At 34.6% G+C, this 27,519-nt stretch overlaps 1 protein-coding gene across 9 annotated transcripts in view; it reads left to right on the top strand.

Moving 5' to 3' along the window:
• esrrga (estrogen-related receptor gamma a) overlaps positions 1 to 27,519 on the top strand; it is a 247,600-nt gene that overhangs the window by 157,032 nt on the left and 63,049 nt on the right. For 6 of the 9 annotated variants that reach the window (XM_088932967.1, XM_088932948.1, XM_088932914.1 and 3 more), the window contains exons 2-3: positions 21,668 to 22,083; positions 25,787 to 25,903. In XM_088932967.1, the coding sequence (XP_088789093.1) occupies positions 21,681 to 22,083; positions 25,787 to 25,903 (520 nt within the window). In that variant the 5' untranslated portion in view covers positions 21,668 to 21,680. Of the gene's footprint in view, positions 1 to 10,946; positions 11,327 to 21,667; positions 22,084 to 25,786; positions 25,904 to 27,519 lie in introns of those variants that run through there. The other 3 variants (XM_088932932.1, XM_088932923.1, XM_088932957.1) reach the window with 3 other exon arrangements.

The raw sequence follows: 27,519 nt of genomic DNA on the forward strand, positions 1-27,519 counted from the left end.
ATTGCACCGCAGTTTAATTTGAGGTGAAGTCAGAATTGCACCTCAGTTTTTTCAGAACTGTTGCTTCATCCTAGACATTCCTATATCCCCCTCTTCCCCCCTGCCTGGTAGTTTTATTGCCTTCCTTTCTCTTCATTTTCCTTCTCAGCTTTGTTGTCTAGTTAATGGAGGCACTTCAGTAAACCATGAAGTGACACAAAGCGATACACAAAAGTCTTTATTTTTGTTTGTTTCAAAACGTACAATTGTACAATAAGGATTAAAAGCTATATACAGTATACATGTATTATATTACAGTTTTTAAGGTCAGAATGTGTATTTAAATTCTAGTTTTTTGGGACCTTTTGTTTCAAATGTTTGGTCTATAAATTCTAGGAATTTATGGCACAATATTGTCCTCAATGTGCATGCTGCATTTGTATTCAAATAATAATCTTTATATCCAAGTGATGTTTGTTAATAATTATTTGAAGGAGAATGCCATTTTGTCAACAGTTTGAACACTTAAGGTTATAAAGAAATTTTGTTGAATTTAGATGCAACAATATTGCTTAAGTGCTTTTGTTTTTACGCGTAATACCATTGCCATATCACCAATTCCACTTACAGTGTAAAACATATCAGACAATCTGGTGACACTATCACAGAACTGTAGAAAAGAACATGATTGAATTGCCTGCTTTGTGAATAAAAGAAGAATAACCAGTTAAAATATACTGTAGAATAGAAAAAATGTAAAAGCTGACTAATAAAATACAAGGCTAAGTTTTCAATGATTATTATTCAAAGTTTGTAATTGTAATAACATTTTATTTAATTATAATTTTAGGATTTCAGTTTAAATATATGTTATTATGTATTTTCATAATATATTTATTAAAAAGAAAAAAAGTGTGTTTTCTGTGTCGATTGGGAAATACTTTGGAAACCAAATAAGGAACAGGAAAATGAATCATGATCACACTAACTATGCAACATGAATAAGTCCTTAACTGTAAATGATCATCTGGAAGTAGTATTGATTATCCCAACTAAACTAGTGACAAAATATAAATTCAAATATAATGATTTTTACCACTACACTAATTTTCTAATACTGGATTTTATATTTTAACCTAAGAAACATAGACAAAAAATATTATGGCAATTTGCAAAATAAATCAAACTTGTGTAATGTATTTATCAGTATGACATGAATCTGATCACACCTGGTATCTATCAGTTGCGTGGCAAAAGCTAGAGGACTTTTGCAGTTGTGTATAAAAGCAGCCAGAGGTCCATTATCTGATAGACCGGGAAGAGCAATGGAATAAAGCGTCAGTATTGTGAAGTGACTGCACCATTCATATACTGTCTGATAAGCCCGAAGGAGAGCAAGAGCTTTTGAATTTCTGATAGGGTTATGAATATAAACAAATAAAAGAATGAACATTTCACCTGGCACCATGCTTATCGTTTTACAAAGAAAATACCAGCAAAGGTAAACTTTTTTTAAGCTTTTGTTTCAGGCTGCGAACTACGCAGTTGTGCTCCTTGAGGCATTCATGAAAATGTTCAGGTTTGCTCTAATATCTGTTTAAAAGATTGACGACTTGATAAAACTTTTAAAAGAACAATAACTTGTTCTTAGTGTTTTTTTCTTGTTCTTGTGTGATTTTAATTGTAAAGTGGTCTTGCAAAATGTCCTGTTGATAAGCTATTTCAAAAGCTTCTGCTCTCTGGAAACCTCTTAATGAAAACTTTAGCCTGAGGTGTGGTAAGGCAAAAACAATAGTACACTATACAGCTTGTGCAGATATACAATTTGTATGTTTGTTTCCTTTTACAAAACTGTTTGTTTTACCCTGATTTCTAAATCCGCTCTTTCACATGCTCATCCGTTATTTTGTATTTAAAGGCAGACTATCTGTATTATTATGTTATTTTCTCATTAGAGTAAATTTACAATTACATTCTAGAAATAATATATTATTATATTATATATTATATATATATTATAATATATTGCATTAACAAGGGCTACAGTAATTCTTTTTTTTAAACCTGCTTTTAATAACCTTGATTAATATTTGTATTTGTTGGAGTTCTTTGTTCTTTGATGTAGGTTTGTTCCTTGGTATTATTTTCAAAATACAAACCTTTTGAAATGAGGCGGGTTTAAATTAGAACAACTGTAACAAGTTGTTTACCATAAAATATGATAATAAGATGTTAAGATGTTAGAATATGTACATGAAAAAGGAGGAAGGTTTGCTCCAATGTCATATGCTTTAGAATTCCACTGAGGTTATATGACTTTATATTCTTGATCAAAAAATGCAAAAGACAAAACTGCATTACATTTAATTATTTTTTAACACTCTCTGCAGCAAGTAAGATGATGACCTCAATATTTTGTCAAATTCTATATGAGACTCCAGTAAATTAGGTGTTTAAGCAACAAAAATATACACACTTGACATTTTCTCTTTGTTTCCCTGACACAGTATATGTGAGTGAAATGTAAGCCCTGCATATTCAAGTAATTTTTTGACTGAGGACTGATGACTGCAGCATATAATGAAGTCAAAATGTGAGGTTAATTGTAGCGGACAAGTTCTTTCAGTGTCCTGTAAGCATTTACAGTCATCTGTGATCCGGAGCATCGGCAAGGACCGAAGGTATCCCACAATTCAAGAAATAAAGGAAACGAAATAATATAGAAGAATAAAAATAACTTGCCATCTTATAGCTTGTTAAATACAAGTATCTCAATCTGTTTTACTGCTATGAGCACACTAAAGTCCTATGAATAAGTAAATAATTCTTCAATTGTTCCTTTTTCTTTGATTGTTAAAATAATAGTTTTATTTTACCGAGCATAAGTAAACAGCACACCATCTTCAGGTGTGAGTGCTGCATAATCAAGAGCAGCTATGAACTACTGTGTACAGTTCAAACACAGGCACCCTCTGCCATTCAGCAAAGAGGATGGTTTGCCGTTTGTTTAATAAACATCTCAATAGGCTGCACAAAAAGGAAGCCTCTCGTTCCCACCCTCCTCTGATAACAGATGTTTAGACACAGTTGAACAGAATGAAAACGAAAAGGAGAAAAGCAACCATAAAGCAAAGGGTCTGGGTTTTGCTAATTAGTACATAAGGGTTTAGGCAGGGCTTCCTTAAAACTGGACATAAAGCTCCGTTTATTTGGTTGTACATATTCTTTTCCTTGTTGGGTGTTCTAGGTTCCTTGGTCATATAGAAAAAAAAAGGTTTTTCTTCCTTTTTGTATTTTTTCTGTTATGTGTTCAGGTTTTGTTGTTCTGCATCTATACCATTTAGATCTGAACTGTTACATTTCTGAAATGCCCAAATCGTCTTTCTGGTCATTCTTAGTATGTCTATCAAAATCATTTTTGATGTAATTTACCTTGTGAAATCATTGTGCTGTATGTTACCTGTAACCTATAAATAACATGGACACAGAGGAGCATCGGATTTTAGTTGTGAAGCTAAGCAGAGGAAAAAAAAAAACAAAAAGTGCAATTTCTAATACAATTTTCCAACACTCTGCTGAGAGTGTGAGTTGAGTGATTAGTTTCATTTCTTCAGGTGGCGATAGAGTTGGGGGTTGTGTGGCTAATGACATTGAACATGTCCATTGAGATGGAACGGAAGGGAGAATTAGGGAGGCTCCAGTCTAAATTAGTAAGACAGTAGGAGACTGCACAGTATCCCAGAGTGATTCTACGCAGCCTCAAGTCTGTGCCTGCTATGGTGGTCTGTGTTGAGTAAGCTATCTGGCTAGTAACTGCAGTTTGGGATACTTGTCCCTTTATTGCCGCCAATCGTTGTGTATCGCAGACTCGCTGACCATTGTGTGTTTTGTCATATTGTGACTTTGTATAAAAGGATCAAGCATAAACATTTTTGTATAAAAGGATCAAGCATAAACACAACTCTAGCTTTTCATTCACTGTCTTTTACTGTGTGCTTATTTGGTTGCCAGCTTCATGTCAGTTCACTCAATTAAGTAACAGATCTGTTTTTTCTTAAATATGTTGTAAGTCATCGTTTTCAGGAGGCTCGAGTCCCATACGTCCTTTTTGGCAGAACAAATCTAACTTTGGTATTGATTTTTATCTGTAGTTTTTGTGCAGTTTTTGTTGAAGGCACATTGAATTTGTGTTTGTAATTTCAGTTTGGGACAATTCTCATACTTTTGCAGCTTCATGACAAATGCTTTGATTTTTAAATGTCTTGTGTAATTTTAAATTTGTTTTCCTTCTATCTCATTTTACTTTAGCAAGGCCCACTGTTGTTTAACTTTGACTGTTACTGTCCTTATGTAAGAATAATAGATACTGCATTGTTACCTTTGAGAATAGGTATATTAATCTTCCCGCATCATTTTTGTCAGTTCCTCTAGAAATATAGTTCCTCTATAGAAATATAGAAATATAGGCCAGCAAGGCATCAACTGAACATTACTTTAATAACAACATTTTTAAAAAATGTGGGAAAACAAGATGCTAAACAGTATATTGCCCTTCTAGTGAATTCTAGTGTTTTCACTTTGATGTAATTTAACATATGTTTAGGTAAAAAGACTACGCTTAATATACAACTGCTTTTCATATTAATGTTATTATAATGGCATCGATTCTTCCATGTTTTCTTTATTTTGTAGTTGAAAATACAAGGGAGACAAATACCACATTGTATATAATATAGATCTTTATATCACTCAAACATGATCAGTAACAAAAAAATATTTTATTTCTTTTTTAAGTTTAGAAATATAAGGACATATTATTTTTATCTTTTCCTATAGCTGACCAAGCACCCAGATTTTTAAACCTATTCAAAGTTTATAAAACTCTACATATCATATACTGTATAGTACATATGCATAACGTACTGTATCTGAAACATTGACAGCAAAAGTGCATTACAGTTATAGGGTGATAATAGATTTATATATTAAGGTCCATGGATAAATTGGTATTTTCTTGTCATATTTTGCATTCAGATTGTTTCTTGATCTAGAGTTTGCACAAAGCTTAAGATTTGTTATTTTTTTTATCTTTTTTGACCTCACTTATATTTTTCTAATAACATCACTTTTTTGGCTGTACAGGATAAACGTCTTTCACCTGAAAAATGAAGAAGATAAATCGGAAAAGATGGAAATAAACTAATAAACAGCCCATTCTTGCCCTGCAACAAAGGATTTTATATTAAAAGGTGTTCCTCACAGAGTGTCACACACCTGAGATGTAGATTCCCCAGGTAGTGAGCTAATACCATAAGCGGATTTTTACATTGTATTTTGGCATTCCAGGCTGTGCTGTTCTCAGGGCAGGAAACACTGTAGTTTTGTGCTAAAGTGAGTGAAGGCTGTTCAGATGGAAGAGAGGAAACACTCCTTTACTTGCAGTCACATGGTTTAGCATCAGTCAGAACTGTGTTTTAACAGGAGAGAACAATGACATGACTTTTCCATCATGTTTCTGAACATTGCAGGTATTGCAAAAGTAAAGGTAACAAATTGCAGGAGAAGTAATAATGATGAAAGGTTAAAAACATAATTGTAGAAATGAAAGAAGGAATATTTTCTTCAAAATGTTTTTTTTTCAGTGACAAATAACATGTTGCTACAGTAAGTGTCTCATGTCTTTAACGCCTGGCAAATTTGGTCAATAGATATTGTGAAGTGCTTTTCCCCTTGTTTTATTTTGCAGGACACACTCCAGTCTTAATCAGTTCAAATGTGTCTAACAATGTATAATGAAAAATAGTTGTCTATTAAGACCTCGGGTTATTATTAATGTTCCATATTAACAAAGGTTTCACTGCTTGTCTCTATCAGTGCAGCCCATTAAATGAAGCAGTGAAATGCAAATCCTAAAATGCATCTAAATATGTTAAATTTAATGTGCTCCAAACTGCACAGGCCATTATCAGAATACTACTGTCTCTCTGATATAAACTTACATATAAACGGTTTCTGCTGTTCTTTATTACATACATGTATCACATATACGGGCACAAGAACAGAAATTAATAAAGAACCTACATTCAGTAAAAAAAAGTCCAGCATTTCAGCATTTTACTTGCATACAAATTACAAAGAGTTTCTAATCTAATTAAATGACTAAAATATTATTTTACTTAATTAAACAGGTTATGATTATATGTTATGTATTTATTTTTTGGTGATCACAGGGTATACGTTTGTTTCCATTTGAAACCTATTGTAATTGCTTTGTATATAGAAATAGTTTAATGTTTAATAGATTAGTTTGTGTTTTCTGCTTATGAATTAGGCAATAATTCTGCTTGATATTATGACAGTTTGGGTAGGCTCATATGTCAGTGCCAGTTACAGCCAAATAACTTTGTTGACCTGGCCGTGATTTTTTTTTTCTATTGAACCATGTGACACGTCAGTCTTAATGATGGACATCAGATGTATTCATTATAGTATCTATCGGTACCTGTCTTGATTGACGTGGCTGATACATTTGATTTTTTAACATTTTTTTTGTTAGCAAATGATGAAATTATGTCACCAATAGGTCTGATAAAATAAACTTTAACTTCACCTAATATTTATCTTTATTTTGGTGTTACGTCTATAAAGCACTTCAGAGTATTGTTCTTCGTCAGATGTTTGTGATTTACAAAAACGTAAACTGTACCAATGTAATGTGACTGCTAGAAATTTTATGTAGCGTGACAGTACTAGTCACACTAGAAAATCTGGATATTCAGTTCTGTGATCATGTTTTTCTGTAAAACGTTTCCTTTTCATTGCCGTGTTATTTATTTTACTCTTATCCAACAAATATGTGTAATACATAGGCCCGTAGAAGGCCTTACAGCTGAAATGTGTTTTCTCTTTTTTCTTTTTGCTTTTCAGCATCGAAGAAGGAGCATCTATTCGCTCCTTCGCATCTTGCATACTGATACAACTCCCCTCTCTAACCTCTTCAAAATTGTGTAATAGCAGGAAATCAGAAACACATAGCCTCACTGCTTAATCTACCATACTTACGCCTAAGTGATATATTAAAGATAAATGCTACAGTGAGTTTTTCACAAGTCAGTGTAATAATGGTTGATGTTCAGAGACACTGTAAGTTTCAGGAGGATTTCAAGGTTGTAATTTAGGCATCAAATTACAATGTGTTACAAAGTGTTCTGTTGCTGTAGTTTAGTGGTCCAGGGTTTAACAATTTTGTTACGAGGACATTTTCTGCTCAACCACTGACTTTGCCTCTGACTTCATTGATGTTACCCTGACCAAGTTCAGTAGATTCAGTAACTTACAGTACTTGTGCTGTAAAACTAAAACTCTCTTTAGAATTCACCTTTAGCTTTAGTCTTCTCTTTGTATACTAGTTTATTGTTAGCCTTTAACCTGTTTAGTGGTTTGCAGTGTGGCAAGTTGCTGAAAGAGCTGTGTGCTTTGAAGTTGTGTGAAAGAAAAGCAGCCAGGAAACGTGAGTGTCAGGAGACGAATCAAGTGGCGCTGAAGCGTGCGAAGGCCTATTTTGTATGTGTGAATTTATACAGGTAGCGACCAGTGGGGTGAAGGATTTGGCATTGGGCTTCAAACAGTGGGCTGTGGTTTTTGTTCCAGTTTGAGTCACAGGTTGGCAGTAGCCATCCTGTTTATGGTAACTCATTTCAACATTGTAAGGAGGATTTTTGTTTTTCTTTCTGCCGGTTGGATGCTAATGTACCTGGAAGGAAGAGCCAGCCATGGCTGTAAGCAGCCAGCAAGATAGGGAGTACTGCCATCTGTCTCACCTGCTGCATTTGTGTGTCCATCTGGTTTAGTCCATGATGGCATGAAGGGGCTGCAGTGTATAAGCACTGGGGAGTCGAGAGGAGGGCCGGCAGGCAGCGTGAATTATTTAGACTGCCAACCCAAATAAAGAAGCAGGGGGAGATACAGAGAGGCAGGAAGGGGGGTGATGGGGGTGAGGGGTAGAAGGTGAGAGAGCTCGCCCTCCAGATGCAGAGGAATGTGTTAAATGCTTGAAAGATCTCCGATTAGCATATAAATTTAGATGTATGGAGATCATTGCACCGATCACGAGTCAGTGAGTTTTATCTAGATTTAGTGGTGGCTTATTTGCGTATAAAATACAGCCAGATGTGACCAGTTAGGAGACTGTGCTAGGCTCTTCTTTCTTCCAGAGGTTAAAGTGGATTTGTGCATGTGTGTCTTTGAATAATGTGGTTTAATTAATGCAGTTTGTTTAAGAGAATATTTTTATTAGTATCCATTATGAAAAAATGCTATAGAATTCTATTGAATTACTCTAGAGAATTGACCACTGAATAGCTGAATAAAGGTTTTCTTGAGTATCTTCATAGTCTCAACCTCCTGTACAAATTCTATACAGTCCCATTGATTTTCCAAGGGCTTGCACTATTTCAATCATGGAAATGACAGTTTCTCCTTAAAAATCTATAAAGATGTCTGCTGCTCTTTCTTAAATTTTAATATTATTGATATTAAAATGTATTGTATGTGCTGTTCTGTTTTGCTGTTTTTGTATAAAATGTGGAGAATACAAATAGTTGTAAAAAATACCATTTCATTTGGAAGTAACATGATGAAAATACTTTGAGATTTGAGATATACTGTGCAACTAATTCTTCATATTAAAAGCTTCTGCTCCTATGGAAAAATATCATTGTGCTATAATCTATCTTCATACGTTTTGTTTCATGTTAAAATAACTTGAGGAGCCTTGTGGATATGCTCTATTTATGTAAGCACAGAATGTGTTTACCTGTCATCACATGCCTGTGAGGTAAAATAAACACAATACAAAGGCCACATGTACTGTATACAGCATACTAGCAGTGTATATTGCAGGACTTTTAAAAGATGTTATCACAGTTTTCCTTAACTTAAGGTTCTCCTAGCTGTAGGTGGTGTGATACTTTATACAGTCTATAAACTCTTTCTCACCCTTTCAAAATAGGCATTTTATCTCACTGTGTCAGCTACTGAGACTCTCCTGGCAAAGATGTAGTTTTTGTCACCTCTAGACAAGTTGTCAACATTTCTTGTGTTCTTCCTATAGACAGCTTCAGTGTGACCAGCTCTGGTACACAATTGCTTGTTCCACATTGCATCCATTATCCTGGTGAAACTGGCCCATTGCTTTTCATCAGACTTTGAATATTTTGGAGTTGAAGCAAAACCTTGTTAGAAGGGAGATGATTTTCCTTTGACTACAGGCTTCAAAGAGTATTACGCGAATTGGATTTTTAAGGTTAGTCTGGGTCAAACCTATTACACTCAATTCACATGCAAAACTCTTATAAGGTTTAAGCCAATAACGCTCACGCTACTGGCATGGCACTGCCATGTGGCATCATCAGAAATGCTTGCCAAAAGTAGAGAAGTCACGCTATTGCATTGCAATGGAATGGCTGTCCCTTAATTAAATAGGGTCTTCCTGTTTTGTATTTGCACTTGATTTTGTTGTTGTGAATTGGTTTTACTCCTTTTGTCTGCATACATTTTGCTTAACAACAATGATTAATATTAAACAGAATCATTAGTAGATTAATAATAACAGATATTTGAGAATGTTAAGAGTTTTCTCTCAATTTGGAATAGTTGACTATAACGCAATTTTTGAGGCTAGTATAAATTATTTTTCACTCACTGTTTCAACATTTCTGTTTCAGAATATACAGTAAATTTCACAACTTGTCCTTCAAAATAACAAAGTAAATTTCTTTACTTTCCATTCCTCAGCTTAAACATATATTAGCATATAAACATTATTAACATTATTCTTTGAATTTATATTACTTAACTGTCTTTACTAACACAGTCATAGCATACATCCAGAGATACGATAAGTTCAAAGATCCTTTGTTATGTGAAAATAAGGCAAGTGTCTTTTCACATCACGTTTACAGAGGTCTATGTCAATTTAAAAACCAAATGCTAAAAAATAGTTTTTAAGGTCTTTTGGACATACAAGTCCATTACATTTTTCTTTCTAATACCTAAATTGTTGTGGGCTAAGTGGGATTGAATCCTTTTTTATCTTAAAAAGACTCACCTCAGTCTGTATCTGGATTTGTGAACATGCTTTAAGAAGATTTAAAGAAAAATTGAAATGACTGATGGGCCCATGGTGGAAATCAAATATTTTGAGGAGCAATTTTTTTTGTTCACTAGTTTTCAACAAATGACCAAAACAGCCACCCTATTTTCCCTCTGAAACACCATTTATTTACAAACTAGAGCAGGCAGGATGAGGGAGAAATCTTTAAACAAAACAGGAGTCACATTGGAACTAAACTGATTCTGTTTGTAACACAGCTAATATGATCAAAACTCAAAAGCCCCTGTCAGCATAAAGGTATGTTTGTAATACAGAAAGAAATATCTTTTGTTGTACAGCAATGTGTGCTGTGTTAACTCTTTCTTTAAATGAACAGACAGTAGTGAGGTGGTGATTTGAACAGTGCTTGCACTTCAATCTAGCCTATTATTTACAAGTCTTTGATCAATAAAAGGAAAAATAAATCTTCTGTACGTTAATACTTTCACTCTCCTACTGTATATGGAAGTGATTTTGTACTTCTATTTGTGTGCTGTTATGGCCTTCCATATGTGTTGTGTTGAATTTGTGAACTTCAATGGAATGTGCACCAGAACAGAGTTGACATATGCAAATAAAAATGATCCATTTGCACACAACAGTTCCCAAAGAGGTCTTTTTCCAGCTATCCTGGATGAGATTTAGAGCTGAAGAAAACTACACTTACTTTGTATTTGGATTATGATGGCAAGTAAACCCTCTGAACTCAAAGTACACCTCCCACAATGCCCTCATGCTTCTTCCACCTACTCAGACTCACTTACATACACCCACACACGCACACACATAAGTGCTGCTCACTCCCTTTCTAATATCTCACACCTCAAAGCATCTAGATCCAGTAAAGGCAGAAGCTTCAGGTCTTCAGGTCAGCGAAAAAAAGTCCATCTGTTCTTGAGCAATTACTGAGGCGCTTGCGATTTCCCTGATAGATGGGCTGAATCAACTGATTTAGCTTATTTCTCTCCAGAGGTGATATTTTATTTATATGATAAAGCGCTTGGAAAGTGATTAATTTGTCAAGGGAATGGCTTGTTACTGTAAATTTACTGAACGTGTAATAAACTAGATTGCCTTAACGCAGATGGGCAAATGAACAGTTTTTCAGTGGAGGAACGATGAAGATTGGATTGCAGTTTATAGCACTGAGGATTATTAAATAGTGATGATAATCATGGAAAACAATTCTTTCAGGTAGTTGGAGTTTAATTCTATACCGTATGTCTTGAGAATGCTATGCTCACTGCTGTATATTACGCATTTATTTTTATCAAATTATTTGCTGGTGTTTTCACAAATAATATGCACATCTTCATTGTTGTTTTTCAGCTTCATCAATATTATATTTACCAGGACTATACATTTATTATTTTTTGTTATGATTTGTTATGATGTTATGTTTTTGAACACGACCATGTTGTTTTTATTTCTGTCACTTTGCCTGTGTTATTATGTATTGTATGTGTTTGTGCTGAACATTAAACACCCCTTCAGAGGTGTTTCTATGAGCTACATTTCTTAAAACCTGAGGAGGTGTAATATTCTAAATTCACATCCAAAATCTTTCAGAGGTCTCCTCCCATTCTGCACACATGATTTGACTTGCAAAACAGGCATTTGTAAGGCACATAACTTCAAAGCTCTGAACACTTTCTGTAGGTAGACTTGCTTTAAAATGTTTGAATAATAAACTAACCTTATAGATTAAGAAAAAAAGTCTTTGTGACTCATTTGGTTGCTTTTTCTTGGAAAAGTAAAATACTTTATATGTCTGTGATTTTTTCCGCTAGTGTAACATATTTGGAGGAATCACATTTTTTGTTTAGTAATAACGCTAAGGATAAGAGAAATCCTTCTAGCACATTTATAGATTTAACTGTGATTACTACTAGTGTTATAGGTTTGGCTCTACCTGTTACAGAATAACAGAATGGAAGAATAACTAATTGTTAGATACAACAAGTATAATTGTATTTAAAAAATAAGGAAATTAAACCGATCTTAAACAGATGTGAAAGATATAATAGTGTATTTTATCCGTTTTTTTTTCTTCAGATTAAGGTATTTAATTCTGCTTCAAATGGAGAAATCTAATAAATAAATAAAGGAAGGTCAGGCCTCCAGTAGGCTCCAGCAAAGCGAATACTGCCACATTAAAAAAGAGTGGCAGAATTAGTATTACAGAACTAAACCAGATTATGGAGGGAATGTGAATTAGATTTGGTAACAGATGGTGCTGTTGAAATTTTAAGATGCTTTGCGAATGGAAGGCGGCAGCAGCTTTCTGCATCTCCTCTCGCTTGATAGACGGGTATAAATCACAACAATCCCGTCTTGACAGCCAATTTCTAGAATCTGATCTGGTTAAAGACACGGCTTTCCTGCTCCACTCACTGAAAACAACCGCTTCCCCCCCCCCCCCTTTTTTATAGGCTTGTCATATTTCCTAGAGGAAAATCCCTTTTTCATCTGTTTAATAAAATGTGTTTTTAATCCAGATTTTTTTTATTATTCTGTGCAATCTCATTTCATTTGGACAACAGCTCATCTTTCCTTATCTAAACTCAGTAGACTAGCCCTTAAATAGATGAAAGCTTCATCCACTGAAAAACAAGCTGTTTTATTTTAAGCATATTGCATATTGAAAAATGCCAAATCTTATTTGTTAATCTTTGCTCCCCATCATCGTTGTCGTCATCACCATCATTATAATAGTTTACATTTGTGTAGTGGCTTTTATCCTAAAGGGATCATCCCAGCGTGCGTAACATCTTAACATATGGAAAGGAATCCACTTCATCCACCCTGAACTACAGCGCTCACCTCGGTGTCATGTAGCAGCCATTATACTCCGAAAGCCCTACTAAAGAATTGATAGAATAAAGAAATAAGAAATTACTTCACTGGTTGAATTTGGGTCCAGATTGTGCAAGCCCAAAGTGTCATTTAGCCAGGACACTTGTGTTAACACCCCTACTCGTGCAAACAGCCAAGGGATCTTTTAATGAAAAGGTTATGTGGACCTAGGTTTAATATCTCATCTGAAGGACAGCACCTCCCAAACCACAGTGCCCCCTGTACCATGCTAGGACATATAGTATATACTAGACCACAAACACCGCTTGCAGCAGCAACCTAATTTTCCATACGGATCTCCCATTCCAGTACTGTCTCAGCCAATACTTCTAATTCTCAATGAAAACAGGAGAATCATGTTTAAAAGAATTAAGTTATTCAGTTTGAATATGCATATCGCAGATTTATCTAGTTAGACTGAAAAGGAAAGGCAATTTCTATGTTGTACGCAAGGTTTGATTAAAAAAACAGTGGTGTATGGGCAAACATTCTTTTTAAGTTGTTTAGAAAGATATACATCCACAGGGCAGTAACGGTGTTGTTGGAAAAGTTAAAGAAAATTTGGTTGTGAACAACTGTTTCTCTTTTATTTCACTGTTCTAGGGCATGTTTATTTTTTATATGCTGTCAGTAGAGCACTAAATATGCATTGATAATATCCTGCTTAACACAGAAGTAATAGAAAATTAATTATATGGATTGTTGCAATCCAGATAAGATAAGATAAGATCACTTTATTAGCCATATACAGTACAATTTCTTGCATTAGGAATTTGTCTTTTTGCATAACCCAGCTTGCTCTCATGAGACACACAGGCACACAGACGGAGTAGGATTCCTCTGCCGGCCACAAGACTTGAACCGGCAACATTACAGATCCTTAGCCAGGTTCTTTTTCATTGTGTCTTGGCTTAAATCACAGCTAGATTAAAATTAAAACATTTTCAGTGATATTGTTTTCAACACAATGAAGTGACACATTGCATGGACATTAACAACAAATTTCATGCCTTCACTTCAGAGAACTTTGTAAGTTCTAGTGATATATTTAATAGAGAGGCTTTTTATTGCTCAAGAAGAACGTTTGTATATCATAAAAAGAAACAGCAGCCGGTTTGATGTTTTAAACAGTCTTGTTCTCATTGAGCTGCATCAAGCCTGATAAAGATAATACATCCGTGCCACAGAATTTATCTGCAGCTGTTGCAAGAAACTGACCTAAATCATCAAGATTTGGATCTCAAACTGCGGAGCAAGTTGTCAGACTCCAAGTGTTTGCTGCAACACACAAAATCTTATCAGCTTCTGATCACTGTGACCCAGCACTGTTGTCTAAACTGAAAATACCAGAAGAGAATGATAGGGAATATTCAGGTTATGCATTTAAGGCATTGTAAGCACTCTGATTGTTGAAAAGCAAGCTATTACTTTTTCCGTATAATTTTGTAATTGTACCTTAGGATCTGTCTTGCATTTTGTCCACATTTTTCTTTTTTATTGAATCACTTGAGCAATTTTTAAAGCCACAAGCAAATTGAAATACTGATTTTTTATGCTAAAATGAGCTTTAGTGTTTTTCAACTAGTTTAATTCTTTGATAATAAAAAAGTAGGCATCATTCTTATTTTAATTTTATATTGAATAGAATCTATGCATTAAGGAGTATACAGCCTTTGCTTTTTGAGGAGTAGCAAAGTAGCAAAGGCTCTCAAAGTACTCTAGTAGCAAATGCACATTAACATTTTGATTATACCTCTTTTGTTGAATACTTTAATACATTTTAAAAAACAGACTTTCATTATTAGTAACATAAAATGTAATTGCACATTTATGTTATGAATATCCCCCAAAAATGTTGTATATTCATTTTTGATTCAAAGGGATGGTATTTACATTTTATTAGCTGGGATTCAAACTTAAATTGGGCAATAATAAGAGTAAAATAATGAAGTGAATGAAACTAAGCCATCTAACCAACAATAACAAGTGGACGATTATGGAGTGAAAAGGCCATTCTCCTAACAGCAGTCAAATGAAATGTAGTGTAGAAACAAGTGATGGACTCCCTGCTGGTCTCTGACAGCATGTGGAGCATGCTGAGGACAAGCATTCACTTAAACACTGATTACAGTGGAGCTCTGGACTACTGCTTGCTGTGTTTGTGCGGAACAACACTTGCAATCCTTGTCCACACTATTCATATCTGCATAAATAGAGGGGAGATCCAAATTCTCTTCTTTAGTTTGTCATAATGTGGTTTGGGCTGGCCTTCACTTTCTTCCTTGGAACATCAAGATAAAACCTTACTGTGAAGGCTACCTGAAGCCTGTGTAATTTTCCTTGGATTACAGTAATAAAGGAGGATGAGATATTTTTGTTTCTTCTCTATAGTATCTCTGTCCCACAAAGAAAGCTGCGCAAAGTGGAAAAAGGGACAACCCATCTAATTGAACACTTTTGATAATCTCCTTCTGATGTGCGAGGTACACATTTAGATTAAACTGTTGCCTCTTTATTATTAATTTAAGATTTTGAACAACTGGATATCTCACCGAGCACATTAGAGTCGGCTTTATGGGCTACGGTTCCATTGTATAAATGTGGTTTTGCCGTTATCACATTGATTGCTTGTAATCAGAGGTGTTATTTTGCAGCCAGTCATCGACAATGAAGTGAATTACTACTTTCCAACCCTGTAATGTTATAACAATTGATCTCCCGGCACTGAGGAAGAGAATTTGGGTGTGATGTATTTTTAGACACAGAAACTGCTATACTCATTCTTGTACTGTATTGAATGAAAAGCCATATTATAATAAAGAGCAGGCAGAAGAAGACATTATGTGTGTAACTACTTGTCAAAGCAGAGAAGGAGAGGGACTCGGTTTTATGTTTTTTGTTCTCCAAAAGAAGAACATTTTTAATCTAAGAGATTAATAACATGTTGTCTAACATTTACCAGTGGATAGCGGGAACAATAATAAAGAAAAAATACAAGGTTCCAAAACAAGTTTTACCCTAATTTTTATTTGATAGTAGCTTTATATTTGGTTGTACTGTATTTTTTCATTTGCAGTTTTTCCTTTTGTTTCAGCACTTTTCCATACATGTCTTTGGGTTATCCCCAAACATATTGTGCAAAATATAAAAAATATACACAAGAACCCCATTTGAAGGAGATAAGCTATTTAACAAAATATTTAAAAGAATATGAAGAATAGAATATGAATGAACACCTGAAGAAGGCTCCACAGCCGAAACGTGTTTTCTTTCTTCTTTTTTTCAGCATGGAATGAACCTATTACTTGTTCATATATAGACAGAGTATATTTTGGAGCTGCCTTCATATTATCTGGGAATGCTGCATTTTAAATTTTCAGTTGTTAATCAAATACAATATATCAGTTTTTCTTCAGATGTCATCACTTACAATTATTTTATTTTGGAAGACTCAGTGATTGTGGTTGGGTCTCACAGTCTAATCAGAATGCATCATAGTTACTGCTGTCAGTACAGCAGCACATGTGTTCTGAACTGATGCTCGCTCAACTACTTTTTAACAGTATTTATCTTCTGCATATTAAGAACCATATGAAAACACTTTCTCCTGGAATGAATAAAGAAGCACTATTCCTCTCTCAGCTCCTGCACCTTAATGTAATGATTACATGTTTGGCTCTATAGTTGTCAAAGCACTGAATCAGTCAAACACTGTAATGAAACCCTGTCACTTTCAAGTATCTGGTGTTTTCCAAAATTGTTTCACTATTGACTTACAGTACTTCATTTCAGCAAATAATAAAAAAAAACTGTTTTCCATTTTAGAGGCATATTCCTTAATAAAATAAGAAATGAAAGCTGCTTAGTTTTTTTGGAATATTCGAAGTAAACCAGTGTTTCTTTTCATTCCTGTACATGGAAACACAGGGTGTTTTTTTCGCATTGTCCATTTTCTAACTGCTTCATCTAGTACAGGGTCTCTACAGTATGGGGGTGCTGGAGCCTATCCCGTCAGGCAATGGGTGCAAAGTGGGATACATAATTTATTCCTACAGTTTGAAGCATTCACAAACTGTGTTAAGCCATTATTGTGATCATTAAAGTTTTAGTCCTGCATTTGTTGTATTTTATTGGTTTGTTATTGTTTATTTTATGTGGCCCCTTAGCCGTATGATAAAATTGTTGGAGATTATCCTTAATATCTATGTCAGTGGCCCACATTCTTTTGGGCTTGTTGGGAACTATTAGGGAATTGCTGGGAATTTTACATTCTTTATATTCTTTGTCTGACTTTTCCAAATATTACTGGTTTGGGCAGCACATAATTTAGTCAAATAGAGAAATAATTTGCATTAGCAGATTTAAAAGCACTTGATTTCAGCACTGATGACAGATTTAACAGATTTTTTCTCCCCCAGTTTCAAATGCAATTACCAAAAAAGGTTTTTAAAACACAAAAAGAAATTCAAATTGGGACTTTTTTCATTTTAGAGAGAATGGAAGTAAAAAGGTGGAGACTATTTAAAGCAGTTCAATATGATTTTACCACAGTTAAGAGATATTTTTATTCAGTTAATATAGCTTTACCAGGATGTCTGAAATAAATTAATGTATGTTATAATGTCAAAAATGCATTTACTGACATAAAAGTACATAGGCGCTTTACTTGCCCTATTAAATGCCCAAACTTGGCATCGTTGTTAAATTGTTGATAACAAGCATTTAATTGACTAACATATCTGATACCTCAAAATAATACTGACATAAATATTGGCTCCCTCTATCCCCAGAAGTAGGTTATTCACTAATTTCTTCTTATTTACCTAGTTTGATAAATATTTTTTTTGTCATTGATACCTCTTTCATCTTTATTGATCATACACTCATCCATAAAAATTAATAACTAGCATTAACATATCCAAAATACAGAATACCAATACATACATGGGCAGCTGTACTTTCTAATATTATAGTACAATATGAAGTTTCTGTATCCTGTTTAAAAGAAAAGAGAAGCTTTTAATCCATGCTGTACATTATTCACACTTCATGGAATAAAACTGTTGGAATATAGTTTTTTGGTACTGTGAATCCTGTGCATGAATAGTGGCACACCCTCCATACACTTGTCAATTATTATTTCCATTCATAAACCCTAACTAAATTTCATACAAATAAAATCTGCCTTAATGGCACACTGTGGAATAGGACCTGTTCTGCTTGCCAAAAACAGATAAAATCATCTCCTCTTAAATAGTCTCTTTTCTGTCAGAAAGGCTTTCTTTTCTTCTAAAATATAGGCTTTAGAATTCCATCCCTCTTCGAGCTAATGTGAATTTTAGTGCCTCTAATTTTAGATTCAAGTGCAGCCTAGAATAAAACCCACCATCTGACAATTGAATTTATAGATAGTTGTGAATATTGCAGGCTGGGATTAATAGAGTCATAGAATTTCAAAGACCAAGAGAAGAGGGAGAGGGAGAGAGCTAATAACTTTCAGCTAAAGGTATAGACATAATGTCTTCAACGGAGTAAATGAAAAGGTAGCATTGTAAATGGACCAAACGTTGCCTTATCTATTAAAAATGGTACAGTATTTTTTTAAAGTACTATTTTAACACGTTATTGGGATTTGCAGAGGCTCTTACTATTTTTTAAAAAATTCTTCTCATATCACGAACTGCAAGGACTAAGGAAATAATGTTGTCAAACAACTAAACAAAGTCTTACAAACCTGAAAGACATTCTGCCACAAAATCTGAGTGACAACGTTTTCAGACTGAAACGCTTCTTTTTTACATATATTTTGAAGCAGAAATTTTGAGAAATGTTTTTTATTGATTTGTAGATATTTTGTGGAAGAGTTCAAGTGAATGATATTTTTCCTTAGAAGATGCCAGCAAAGGATTTATTTCCTTTGGATGAACCTCCTTAATAATTTCTTTGTGGAGCCAACCAAGTAGACCTTTCTGTGATCTCTTGTTTGTTGTTACCTTTATTTCAAGCTGATGTGAAAAGAGTCAAGAACATTTATTGTAGACATATTCAGTACATTGAAAGCCCCCTGTACCACTTAGTGCATTGCATCATACCAAGGGTAAGAAGAGCTTTGCATAAATCGATTGATGCTTGCTGAAAACATGAGAAACAGCTGGCTGGAGTCAGCACATTTATACTTGGACTATTACACACAGCAGTTGTTTAATTGGGATACATGCATCTACAGAAGCATTTGTTTCAAACCTTGCTTTTTTTAATCCCTAGTACAGTACAACTAATCACCCATAGGTAGTTGGTACTCGTGCATGTGTTTATGTTGGTGACAACTGAAATGTGTCTATTTTTCACAGAGCATATACAGCAGAAAGGACAGCTAAGTAAAAAAATTTGATCCTGCATTTTATTTTGTCTTAGATTGTTTATGTTAGTGATCTACAGCAGATTAACCAGATTGATCTTACTAGTTGGTTGTTTTTATTAAGACACTCACATTCTCCAGTTAACTGATCTAAATTTTTCCACTGTCCGATTGCTGAGGACACATAATTATTGATTTCTATTGTATTGCTGCTACCTTTCAAAATTTGATCCAACTTAACCATTAGAATTTAGTTGATCTACTAAAGTAAATAAGACTGAAGTAATGTCACAACCGTGTGACAGGGAGAACACAGTAATTACAATATGAGAAACACATTGTTTTTCAATTAAAGGGGAATGTTTGAGGATAAGATGGCCTCCTAAGTTTGTCTTTCTTTGGTATGGTTTTAACAAAACTACTGGGTATTAAATATTTTTCACATAATCAGTGCATTGCTTTTAAAAAGGTATAAGGTATTAGTATTTTAAAAGCTGAAAACTACTACTCAAAGGCACAGTTATAACCATTTTTTTATTGCCCCCAGAAGACTTTGTCTTTTTACAAGCCAACTGGATTTTAGAGCCCTTATTTAAGACAGGTTTCCTTAATTAAAAAGCCCTTTGTGTGGTCTCTGGAACTGCCATCATTATTTGCTCTTTCATTTGCATTTTAAATCTGCTCAGCATCCTACCTAGTTTTTTTGTTAACTATTGTTGGTGAAAGAAGTATGGTGGCAGAAAGAGATCAGGTTGAGAATGGGGGCTGATGTGGAAATGCCTCTAAATTAAATAATTTACAGTGTGTCTGTGAGCTAATACAGGGCCTGCTGGATTGTTGACTTGGGAGAAGTTTAATCCCTTCACTTTGGCCTCAGAGCTTCTTTGAGACAAGGGAAAGATATATATTAATTACAGTACTCATTAATACTGGTTGCTCCCAGGGATAAGCTAAACGGAGGGTGGGGGACAGGGAGCAGTCTGACAGACATAGGCAAAGAGAGATTCATTACAGATACTTAAACAGAGAGAGTGGGGGCTTTCTTTAAATACTCCCCAGTGAAATAAAAAGGTCTTCCTTTGTCAGACATGTGCAACTCTCTGATTTGTGTTGGTGCTTCCGAAGTTTTTGTTGACTGGCTGTCAAGACACTTGATAAAGCTCCACTGTGCCCTAATGCTGATTACTTTCATGTTGAACAAGTCGATATTGACTGGTGAATGAATGATGATTGGTACCTTTGGCTTTTTTTTTTGCTTACATGCTTCCTTTCGTTTTCCAGCAGCCCTGAAGATAACTTATTTTCTTTCTTGTCTATATGAATGTTACAAGTCTTTTTCAGTTGTTTTTAAGGATCAAAAGACTATTCAAAGGAATGTGCTTTAAGATTCTTCTTTGTCTGATTATTTTCAGAGGGTAATACTTTGTATTTTTATTTTGGTGCCTTGATAATCAGACTTGAATAAATCAAAATACTTATTTAGTGATAAAAAAACTTAAATCTTCATGAACATAATATAATTGAATTACCTGCTGTTTAAACATTTGGCTGTTCCGTTAGTGGAGTGCAGAAAACAATATAATTTGCTTTTTTGCAATCTAAATTCTGTGTGGTTTGTATAGCAGTCCGATCCAAACTGCATGGTGCTGCATCAGTGATAGAGCCCACAAAGAGGAAAGGCTGTATTGCCAAGCTGATCTTAGTCAAATGATTGACAAATTTTGAAAGGCAACATGCAAATCCTATGCAACTGCCCATTGCATAATTTTCTCAAACTTCATCTCAAAATTAGTCAAAGCATGCAGTACACATTTTCATTGAAAACTGTTTTTTATTAGAGCTTCATCTTACTCTCCTGTTTAAAATGCTGAGCGGTTTCATGCATTCTGATATTATAAGTAGCAAAGAAATGTTAAAAACATTAACTCTGGAAATATGAATGTGAACTGCAGGAATGTGGAAAGATAAGACAATAACATTTAAGCTTTTGTTAAAAGAAGCTGTTCCAATATGTTTTATTGTACTTCCTTAATATTTTATAACTGGTAAGTTCCGGCTTTTTAAAAAAAAATGTTGTTTCTGTATGAGTGTTCCTGTATGAATGTTTCTGTATGAAGACGGAACCCCTTTCTGTATAAAGTTCTGTATGAGTGTCCAGTACACATGGGTTATTAGAGCAGAATACTGAAAATAATAGGAATTTTGCATTATGTTGTGGGTGAAATGTGGTACACTGTCTAGAATACCAACAAGCAGAGCAGACATCTTTTCTGGAATTATTAGTGCTTTTGCTTATTTTGTTCTCCTTCTCCCTCTGGCAGGCTCCTCTGCAGAATGTCAAGCAAGGACCGGCATATTGACTCGAGTTGCCCCTCATACATCAAGACGGAACCCTCCAGCCCTGCCTCCCTCACAGACAGCATCAACCACCACAGCCCCGGTGGCTCCTCTGATGCCAGTGGTAGCTACAGCTCCACTATGAACGGGCACCAGAACGGTCTGGACTCGCCAACGCTGTATGGTCCCACGGGCGGGCTGGGTCCCAACAGTGCTGCCTCCAAACGCTACGAGGACTGCTCAAGCACCATCACAGAAGACTCCCAGATCAAGTGCGAATACATGCTGAACTCCATGCCCAAGAGGCTGTGCCTGGTATGCGGAGACATCGCATCAGGCTACCACTATGGCGTAGCGTCTTGTGAAGCTTGCAAGGCCTTCTTCAAGCGGACGATTCAAGGTTGGGTTTGATTCTCTGGTTTTGAAGCCATTTTAGTTCCTCCCTACTATCAGAGGAAACAAAAGTCCATGGGCAAACATGTATACATTTAATATACAAACACATAATTAAGAATTCCATGAGAAATGTACATCTCTTCAGATAAACCAGATGAATTTGCAGGCACCCTTGAGTTGCCAGACAACAGATACTCTCATTGGTTGTTCATCTCTCTTAAAACAAGGTGAACACTCTTGTCTTTGCATTTACAAAACAGGTTTTTCATCTGCCATCATCAATGTATTATTAAAAGGAATGATAATACTTAAGCTAGGGATCACAAATGAAGAGGATGGATTAACATTCTTCTTCCTAAAATTGCTAGTCCATGTTGCTTTAAAGCTGCTGATCTTTAGTTTATATGTATACACAAATCTGTCAACGACTGGCCACTCATCAGATATGAGCCCACTTCAGTACGTTGGATATTTCTTAACCTATCTTTGTGATACTGTCAAAGCAAAGCCATTTTCAGGGATTCCCTCATACAGATTCTTTGCCAGGAATGGGCAGGCATTCTGCACAACAGGACTGCTGATGTCATTCACATACTTTGTAAGTGAGTTGCTATCTTACATATCACAAATTATTAACCTCTGTATTCTCTGAATACATCGGTATAGAAGGGCATCTTTGTCACTGCATATCCCTATGAAAAAAATAACATTACATTACTCTATACAATTTATTCATTTCCCAACTTAGCAGCCAAACTTAAGAGGGAATTAAAGATACAGGTGAGTTTATATCCATCTTAATGACACTACTAATCACCAACTTACGGAAGAAAGACAGCACCGTGTGGAGTAGCTCTAGGAAGTCTCCCAAAAGTACCCAGAGACTTTCTGCATCTGTGACATTTGCAGCACCGTCTCTTCTCACAGATTCCGGATGTCTATAGGAGACCACAAAGCTGGAGATTTCGTATCCAAAGCGTTGCGTTTGAGGGTTTGGCAGGCAGCAGCTGTGGCATGCTTCCAGTGACACCTGACACTGCACATCACCTGAACCTGTCATTACCTTATTTAGTCATTTGTGTCCACAAGTTAAAAAAAGCTCATCATTAGCCTTCCATAAGAATGGATTGTAAGTAGAATTTGTTCTTAAGGCACACTGCACTCTTTATGTACACAAATACTCTGGTGCAAACTCATCACCTTATATTATACATTTATTAGACCTCATCTGATGTGATGATGACATGTATCATAATGTAATCAAATTACATTTATCAAAATGAAAGTTGATGCATCTGCTCATATAGTGCACATACAGGTGTAGGCAAATATGAACATTCCTATATTTTGTTGACTTATCAAGTATGTACTTAAAATCTACTTATATATTAATGATACTATTAAATGCACTTGAACTCACATTCATCCTAGCAAGTGCTGCTTAAGACTTTGCAACAAATTAATTTAACATACAGAGTGGTGATAAAATATATTTAAATATACATAATATTTTTACAGTTATAAAACATTGTTAAAATTGATTAAAAATGAACAGTTATTTATATGTTTTTAAAGCAATACATAAGCAGTGCTTGATATTTTTAATTGTTGTATACATTTAATATTTACAATGCTGTTTACAATATTTCCTTACAGTATGTAATTGTGATTTCACAGGTGTTAAATTTATCTGTTAACACAGTGAAGTAAAAAGTCTCCATTTCTGACTGTTCTTTCTCAATTACACTAAAAAGGGACACTTTTTTGTCTTCATCATAATTGAACTCCTTGCAAATTCTCAGCATGTTATGTAGTACTTTAAAATGTATTTTTTGACCACACAGACATTGGATCCTTTGCAATATTGAGAATTTAATGGCTTCTTGAGATTACCTTGTTAATGAATATTGGACCCTATTTAATGGACATGCATAGTTTAAATACTGTTTCCTTGTTGAATTAGCGGTCTTGAGCATTTAGTCTCCAAGCATTCTCGCTAATCTGCTTTTTAATGAGGAAACATCAGTTCACAGAAGAGAAGTCAATATAAATCAGTGTTTACAAAGTCTGATTAACTCTGAAATATTTCATCAGCATCAAGGTCCCAGACGGGCCCAGTGTTAATTGCATGAGCCTGCATGCTGTTCAGAGAGCCTCTTACAAACCAGGAGAGCTGCAAACATGAAATATCAATGTTACAATTACACCCCATCTCCTTTCCAAAGACAATTTATGCGCCTTGAGCATTGACTTCCTCCCCCCTTACCTTCCCCCCTCTATTTCTCTTGAGAACTATAAACAAAAAAGACATTTACATCAAGATACTAATGCACATCCATCGACCTAAGAGGCTCTAATGTGGGGTGAACTTTGTTTTCTCCTGTTCACAGCATGGCAAAGTGCAATTTCAGCTTGTGTTTTTCCCCCTAAGGATAATGTCTTTGTAGTAGAGAAGAAATATAAAAGTGTTATCATCATTTCTCAATTTAATTTCTTCTTAACATGTAATGTAACTGTAGAACTAAGAACTTACATATCTTTTTTTCTTACAATAGTCTCCTTAAATCTTTTCTTAAAAGGGTTGCCTGAAAACTGAATATTCAACACTGGGCCATCTTAAGTAGCTTTTTATGCAACACGTTGCTCTGTGATTGAAAAGGGTTGATAACAGAATTGTGAACATCATATCTATAAATTTAACAGTACTTTACAGTATGATGACAGAAGCTCTTAACACTCTTTCAGCATTAGTTATTTTCTAGTAAGAAAACCGTTGTTGGAGACTTACTAACTTGTCTTTCAAATCCAATTTAGTATAGAATCTTTTGGTATAAATATTTAGAATTTTATAAATGTGTTTAATGTTGACACTAAATCACATTTTGGGTGACTAGATGTTGTTTTTTATTCCGAGCAAAGTTCTTCAGGTTATTAGTAACCTGATTATTACTGAAATTTTCCTCTGGTGATTAATATTCAGTAAATGAAAAAATAATAAACATTGGCAGTAAAGGATATGGCCATACTGGACAACATGGAAAGGCACGTAAGAATTTTTAAATAACGAACCCCAATGTTCAATTTATTCCTTGGAAGTTCAACTGAATGGTCACTTCTTCAAGGAACAATCAAACTGGATAGTCAAGCATCCAGTTTTGTTTGTTATATTTGTTCTATGGGGTTTTCTTGGTGATCACAAAGTTCTGCTTCCGAGAGTCTGTATCTTTTATTATTACACATTGCCTGTATGTTTTGTTTCTCTACTAAATTCAACACAATCATCTCATATTTAATAATATTTTGAACAGGATTTTAGTTTGTTTTATAAGCAAACCCAAAGATTAACTAAATATCTACAGGAAAAAGAGACATATTTGACTTTCCAGTATGTTTTTGTGTTGAGAGCTTGGAGTTTACCAGTTTAGTCATGGACTTGTCAAAGTAATTCAAAATTAAATATCTAAAAAGATATAGATGTACTCAAAACAAATGTGAATTTGATGTGCTTGTTGGTGGCAGATCATGACACATCCATTATATGTAAATACATTTTCAGATATCTGTATGGGTTATTATAGTTCAAACTGATATTCATTTTATGTTATTTCTGTGTGTTGTTAGTTTAGAAGATTTTAAATGAGCTGGTCAGCATTTCTTGACATCTATTAAACACTTTGTTTTTCTTCTCCCTACATGCCTTGCCACAGGAAACATTGAGTACAGCTGCCCTGCAACCAATGAATGTGAAATCACAAAGCGCAGACGTAAGTCTTGTCAGGCCTGTCGCTTCATGAAGTGTCTAACAGTGGGAATGATGAGGGAAGGTAAGAATTATTTTATTAAGAATTGATATTATTTAATAACCTCTATAAGTTACACCCAGCCCACCACAAACTGTACCTTGTTGGAGAAACAGTGGGGACCTTCAATTTTTTTTTATCAGACAAATAGCAACCTTGAGGACACACATTAGTACCATGTGCATGCTGACAGCTTGAAAATATGTGCAAATATTGATCACAATGTGAACAATGAAAAGTGAACAGCATGGTTTTTGAAACATGCTTTGATGTGTAATCCAGTACTTTTTGAAACTGTAGTATTTCTTATTTGTAGATTTTACTGTCCACTTCCGACATACAGTGAGACCCAATTAGATCAAGTTTCCTACAGAAAATATCAAGTGTTCTTTTTTACTTCTTAGGTGAATATTTTTAATATTTTCCATAAGGGTAATGGATGACGTAGACTCTATACATATTTAATTATAACTTAGCTGTGCTTATCAGACATTTGACTATGGGAAGACAACTACAAAAATATTGTTTTTCCAAGCAGTACAGTTTGTTTAAGTTTTACTTTTCCTTTTCTGTATCACTTCAACTGTTTTACAGTAATGAACAAACCCTCCCTCAGGCAAGCACATTTTCTTGGTCACACCAAAACACCAGAATACCAAAGTTGACATGAAAAAATGCATTCTACATTTAGAATCTGTACAACACTTAAGCTATTACATTTTTGTGGAAACTAGTTGAAATATTTTTAAAAGATGCACAACAAGATAAAAACAGTAATAAATTTGAATGTATATGACACTATGTCAATTGCAGGGCCAGTTTTAAAAACTGACATTATTTTTACAGTTACTGTACTTCTGCAAGTATTGTAGTTTATTGAATCATTTATAGTAGCTATAACAACTGTATATATACATGTGGTGATATGCAATGTAAGGAAAAATATTCTGTGTTCCTATTTTTTAAATATCTAGTTTGGCTCTTAATTATAAAAAAATATTGTGCACTAAAATTGTTTTTGGACTGTAAAACCAATATACCATATTTTGGACAATAATGCCTTACACTTGTATGTTATTAAAAGCTATACATGTTTGATATTTAGATTTTTGGAAAAGGTTTTCCTGAATAACAATTCAGAAATAGCTATTTTAAGAGTGCCACATTTGCCTATGCACCAGATTTCTGTGGTAGTTATGTAATTGATAAGACTGGGGTATGTTTGAGAAAGGTCTGAAGGATGTTCTGTGGTTTTTGATATGGCGGTTTTTCCCATGAGCTCCCAGACAAATTGTAGGCTTTTGTTCTTGCTTCTAGCCACCCATACACTCATATATCAAAATGGCACTGCCATTTGTTGTAAAGTGTTCAAATTTGATATAGGGGTCCTGCTCTACATATGAATAAGGGTCATTTAGTAAATTGATTCATCAGTTTCCCTATTTTTCTAAGAGACATATACAATCATGTACTCACATATTCATTACAATAGTACCGTCACTTGCCAATTCACCTTCTTTTATAGTTATTGCTTTGTTATTCTTGTTGTTGTTTTCCCATGAACTGTAATACCGAGGCCATTTTAAAAGAATTCCTGACCTTTGAAAAAATAAGATGGTATAATTAAGAATGAAAGAATG

The sequence above is a fragment of the Atractosteus spatula genome, chromosome 2, assembly GCF_055471065.1.
Source record: "Atractosteus spatula isolate fAtrSpa1 chromosome 2, fAtrSpa1.hap1, whole genome shotgun sequence".
Lineage (NCBI taxonomy): Eukaryota > Metazoa > Chordata > Actinopteri > Semionotiformes > Lepisosteidae > Atractosteus > Atractosteus spatula.